General features: G+C 46.0%; 1 protein-coding gene across 6 annotated transcripts in view; it reads right to left on the bottom strand.

The window, feature by feature from the left end:
- Positions 1-6000, bottom strand: part of zeb2b (zinc finger E-box binding homeobox 2b) — a 66507-nt gene that overhangs the window by 50817 nt on the left and 9690 nt on the right. The window contains exon 1 of one of the 6 annotated variants that reach the window (XM_028981965.1): positions 593-1037. The exons of 4 other annotated variants lie outside the window; for them this stretch is intronic. In XM_028981965.1, coding sequence (XP_028837798.1) covers positions 593-695 — 103 coding nt within the window. In that variant the 5' untranslated portion in view covers positions 696-1037. Of the gene's footprint in view, positions 1-592; positions 1038-6000 lie in introns of those variants that run through there. One more of the 6 variants, XM_028981970.1, reaches the window with a different exon arrangement.

The following is a 6000-nucleotide window of genomic DNA, read 5'->3' on the forward strand; positions in this document are numbered from 1 at the left end:
GCGAGGGAGGGAGGGAGCGAGGCAGGGCGGGCGGAGGCGAGCGACGCGTATATGAAAGGAGGCTCTTCCTGCTCCGCTGCTCACTGCTTCGCACAATCAGCCCCGTGCACCGCGGCCATTGTGCTGGGCGGCTTTGGAGATAAATGGCTGCGTGTTAACCACATTTGACATGCTGTACAAAAGCAGGCACCTTGGGTCTCAGGACGCAGCCAAACACAGAAATACTACAAACAGACCCGGCAAGGATGTCAAACACGACCAGAATGAACAACAATTTGTCACATAGCTGTAAAAGTTGGAACCTTTGTGGCTGGGTGAGCAGGGCCGCTGGAGTGTGTGCAAGTGTGACAGTGTGTATGTGCATGTGTGTGTGTGGGTCTGTGTGTGCATCAACTAACATGCTCACAGGAAGAAGAAGGAGGAGAAGAAGAAGAAGAAAAAAGGAAGCCTCTGCAGAACACTTCACAGTTTACTTTGTCCAACTCGGTTCTGCGTGCAAAAATAGTATAAAAGATCTGGCAACAATTTCTCCGCAAGAACCACCTCACACATCGGATTAAATTTAATTAGGATGAAATAAATAAATAAGCACCCCCCACTTCCACTTGTTCGGCTCCACGTCTGATTCGTAAATAAAGCAGCCGCTGATCATGCTGATCTGGAACACTGGAGGGAGGTTCTCCCACCGAGGCCATCTCACTCCATCTTGTGCCTGTGCTGACGTAATCAGGCCACTCTTGATGATGAACACTTCCTTAATTAACTCACTAGATATTTGGAGGTAGAGGAGCCATCAGTGTCTGGCCCATCTTCCCACTGAATTATCCGGAAAATCTGACTGGGGTATCGACGGTGGCCAAGACCGCAGACGGAGGCGCTCAATAAAAATAAGAGGTGCTCGAGACGGCAGAAAGCCCACGGCACCCACAGCACCCCCCTGAACTGTCCTCCAGGATGCTGGCAGGACCCCCTCAGAGCCTCGTCTGAGAATACGGCCTCAACACAACTCATTTCACTCGTTTTATATTTTTTTAAAAAATCGTTTTTTTTTTTTTTTTTTAAGAACGCACAAGCGAGCAAATCTGAGCATTCCAAACAGCTTCAATATTTTGCAAACATTTTCACCTGCATGCTGGGACTGTGATGGGGCGGACAACGTGGCAATCGAGCATTCGCACAGTCTCTGAGGCGCTCCTTTTATAAATTACCTCATCAGTGACTGAAATTAACACCGATTCTTGCAGGCAATTTCTCAATTTCCAATGCTAATTACGGTTTTCTCTTTACTTTTAAATTCCGTACCACCTGTTTAGGGGGAAGACATCTTAGGCAGCGCAGACGCATTTAATCACAATTTTAATTAACCGCCCCGTAGATGTGAAAAAGAAGCAATTATAATGCAGATGAATGATGATTTTTTTCCACATTAAATTGTTTTGTTTCTTCGTTATGTTGATTGCATAAATACAGACAGAGTACAATTTTTATCTACTGTAATTTCGTAATTGTTTTGGAGGAAAAAAAAGAGTCCTGAATTGACTGACTCTGTTTACAAATTGTTTAATTTTGTTAACCCAATGATTGCCAACATGTTTTTTTTTCTGCCCTATTTCCACATCTGCCAGTAGAGCTGGAAGATTTAAAAAAAAAAAAAAACCTTTCTGGTATCAATTGATGTGCAAATTGTTGCATGTCTTTATGAGGGTGCCACCCCTCCAAACACACACCACAACCCCCCCATCCTCCTTCTTACTCGACCTTAAGAAACTATTTAACAAAATGAAAGTCACTATCGAGCTCCCATTTTACTATTCGAGCACACAGTGGCATATAAAAACCCAGATGGGTGCTGCAGGAGCGTGCCCGTAATTTTTACTGGCTCGTGAAATTATCATTGGATCTGAAGAAGACCTATCTCCCTTGTTGTCCTACGCAACTTTAGAGGAGCTTGTTATATTTATATATATATATACATATATATATATGTGTCAGAGAGGCTCCCGGCACAAACTGAAAAAAGTCCTCATTCCTCATCGAATACTCTCACACCACTCATTGCTCTAAAAGCTTCCTCTGTACTTTTAACTAGTGTAAGTTACAGCAGCAACGGGCCACTTATGGTCAAAGAAAACATGCACAAGATAAGATGGAAAGTTTCCAAATTAAAATGGCATCTCCCTACAAAAAAAAAAAAAAAAAAATGGCAACCATGGGGAGCATTGCATTCTACCAGATACTCATTGCAGCTCCCGACAGGGGTGGGATCCTTCTTCCCAGGGCCGGAGGATCTCCAGCATCTGACGAGGGACAGATACCTGCCTGAGCCTATCAGAGGCCTCCTGAGGGCCGCGGCCTGATGTTCTGACCTGAGAGGCATTCCTCAGCTCCAGACCACCCTCCCCATGGCTACCTTCTCCCACTCGCCTCGCTGCCTAATCACTCTGCAAACACGGCCAAAGGAAAGCAGCCCAGGCGACGGGTCCCTTGTGCAACAGCAGCCTCCGAAACAGAAGATGGTGTGTAGGCTGCGCTGAAGCCAACTTCTTCTTTTCTTTTCTCTCTCAGCTGGGGTAAAGAGCAGCGAAAGCGCGGTCAATTCCATATACAAAACCCAGACACTGCTAACACTGACCAAGGGAAAAATATAATAATGATAATTTCATTATATATCTTGCAAAAAATCTGGAAGAAAAATAAAGTGGTTTACTGAATTCCCTCAAGGACAATGATATCAAAGTAACAAAAGGAATTAATAAGTTCTGGGAGCACGGATACCAAAAAAGAGAATATTTAAATGACTCTGCCGCTCTGACTTATTTTGCTAGCGTGCCTCAAGAGATTTGGAGGAAACTTTGCATGTTCCTGTATGTGTGTGTGTGTGTGTGTATATATGTGTGTGTGTGTGTGTGTGTGTGTGTGTGTGTGTGTGTGTGTGTGTGTGTGTGTGTGTGTGTGTGTATATATATATATATATATATATATATATAAAGATCATTTTTTCTTTCTTTTAAGAAGGAGCAGCAGCAGCACATCTCTGAATATTAGCAGCAATGGCTGAGTGTAAATAGGGCATTAAATCGTGCAGAAGTGTGACAAGGCCAATATGTGCGCAGACAATAGTGGCCCGGCGTCTCCAGCGCTTTGTTCCCAGGTTAACAAAACCTTCACACCCCTCCACCGCAATGCTGCCTGTCGGATGGGCATCAACACGTCAAACCAAAAGAAAGAAAGAAAGAAGCACCAGAAGGATTTGAAACTAATAGCTGGGAAATATGCTACTTGCTAAAGCTAATGATGAAGGTGCTGAAAAAGCAAAGCCTACAGAAATCACCTCCTGTCTTTAATATTGTTGTGTGATGAGGAGCTTTCGTATTTCCTTTCAACTTCGCTCTTGGGGGATCTCGATGTTTTACAATAAATTTTGAGGCTGCTTTGTAGTACAGACAGAACTAGAGCAGCCTGATCCGCTAAAAGTTTCATCACACCGGGTCTCATCTCCATTTCTGTGAGTGGCATTGGAAAATCAACACAGGGCCATGCTTTCCGTGTTTAATTCTTCCTCTCCTGGATGAAAGAACAGGTGATGGGTTACTGGGTTTCTCTGTGTGTGTGTGTGTTTGTGTGCGTAAACGCTCAATATCCACTGCTGCAGATGCTGAGTGGTTTTGATCTAGAGAGCTATCATCCATTGCACCTAACCACTTCTGGCCTGTCAATACCTCCAACAACAAAAGGCCGGGTCACACAGTGATGTCCCCAAAAAAACCCATCCAGGGCACCCATCTACCCACCCACACCATGTCCCAGCACCCTAATCATTGCTCAAACAGAGCACACCTCTCAAAAAAAAAAAAAAAAAAAAAACATCCAGCTAACCCTGCACCCATTACCCCCGTGACCCGCCCCGCTCAGGGCACCCTCTCGCGCTTCATCCCCAGGAAAGGGGAAGCTTTTGTCTCACCCTCCCGCCCTGACGCTGTCAGCTCGCTGGCTGTCTGCTTCCCTGGTCCCTACCCTGTCAGGTTCTGGCCTGCCAATTTCAGCTTGAAGCTTGACTGGCCTGATTTGATGCAAATACCTCAGGGGAGAATCCTGAAACTGATGAACAGTTATGTCAAGTCGATTTTGCACCATTGGGAAAAGGTAACCTCTGCATTGGAGAGGGGGAAAAAAAACGCAAACACACACACACACCCACACACGCACACACACACACGCAGCAAGGTTAAAGAGACAGGGAGGCTTTTGCACATGTAATAATGCTGGTCCCCTCACATCCCACCCTCTCCCCCCCCCCGAAATTGTAACTGTCAGTAGAGGTACTAATTGCAGATGTGCCAGCCTGCCATTACAATAAAATCAGAGGCAATGCAGACATTAAGTACGGCTGCCTCATTTGCGCGGGCGCTGAAAAGGTAGCATAAATGAATATTTCATTACATTAATTAGTAAGGAATACTCCTTTCCGCCAGTCATGGTACGAGTGTTGCTGTAACTAATTATGAAAAATAATAACATTTGAGATTCCGTGATTGCCAGTTTATAAGGAGGCCCTGGATACGGGAGGTAAAATAAAATTGGGCAGGCTAACGCGAGCAAGAGGACGAGGTTCGAACAAATCGCAGAGACACTTCCTGTGGATACCTGCCATTGGAATAAAAAAACGAAGGGGCGATTTGGAGAGGACTTCCCCCGCCTACATGTTTCTTAACAAAGCAGTGGTGCATCCAGGTGCCTGAAGCGTGACGTGCAATTTGATTAATCCTTAATTCACCAGTCTAAGTACCTGCGCCGTTTTATTATTTATTTTGGGGGGTAATTGTGAAGCTCGGAGTCGCACATTTGCATTACTTCATCACATCGGGGCCCCTTTGAAGACAGTATTTTTTTTAGGGGGTGTGGGTGGGAGCTTCGTCAGATTGTGAGACACCCCTCCTTCCGGCAGCCTCGGAGCCGAGCAGCATAGTGCGTTTTCTTGACAAGCAACGCTAATTGTAATACCCATAAGTAGTAAGAATAACAAAAATGATAACGAGTTTATCTCAGGAATGCGAGTACGAGACATTGGGCCGATAAGGCGGCAGCTTCCCCTGGGTGGAGGCCGGTAATGAGCCTGCCGGCGCTGTGGCGGCGGCGGGGGTGGACTCGGAGCAGGTACGGGGGAGCGGGGAGGGCCCTGTCTGGGAAAGGCCGAGGACGGGCTGTCCATGTGATTACTCCTCCGCTACCTGAGGAGGTGTCTGTTTGACATTTGTGTTTGACAGCGCCGGGACAAGGGGCGTTCAGTCGGGCTGCGTCGCCAGTCAGAAGCGATTAGCACGTGAGGCTTACCTCCACGCTCCGCGACGCTGCCCGACTAGTTCACACACTGTCCTTACACATGCCCCCTTCTATACTTGACATTTGGATGGGTGGGTGGAGGCGGGAGGATTTTTTTTTTTTTTTCCTTCTCTCTGCACCCGCTCGCCCTCCTCCCCTTCCTCCCTCTCTCTCTCTTTCTCTCTCTCTCTCTCTCCTTGACACTCTTTTACCTAAGGTTAAAAGTCTGTTTGAATAATAGGGCCAATGCAATTCCAACAATTTCCTCCCCGTCGTCATGATGTCCAGTTAAGAGTGCATTTGATCGCGGACATGATTAAAGTGACCAAAAATACATCAATTTTTTTAAGCACGTTCCTTTGTTAAATGCAACATGGACTGCGAATCTGTGGCAAGAGTAAAAGGTACAAAAAAGATCTAAAAAAACAAAGACAGGCGATAAAAAAGAAAAAAACGTGTGGAAAGCGGCACGGGGCTTTTGGTCGTGAGAGTGAAAGCGGTCCAGATTTTCAGATGTCATGATACCTTAATCTGACAATCTGTTATTGATTGTTCCGTGTGTCCATGACCTTGCCAGAAGAGCTCTTCCACCCGACAATCAAACATACATCAAAGTGTGCAAGTGTGCGTGTGTGTGTGTCTGTGCACACTTCTGTGTTCTGGACTGTGCTGAAACGTGCA

The sequence above is a fragment of the Denticeps clupeoides genome, chromosome 5, assembly GCF_900700375.1.
Source record: "Denticeps clupeoides chromosome 5, fDenClu1.1, whole genome shotgun sequence".
In the NCBI taxonomy this organism is placed as follows: Eukaryota; Metazoa; Chordata; class Actinopteri; order Clupeiformes; family Denticipitidae; genus Denticeps; species Denticeps clupeoides.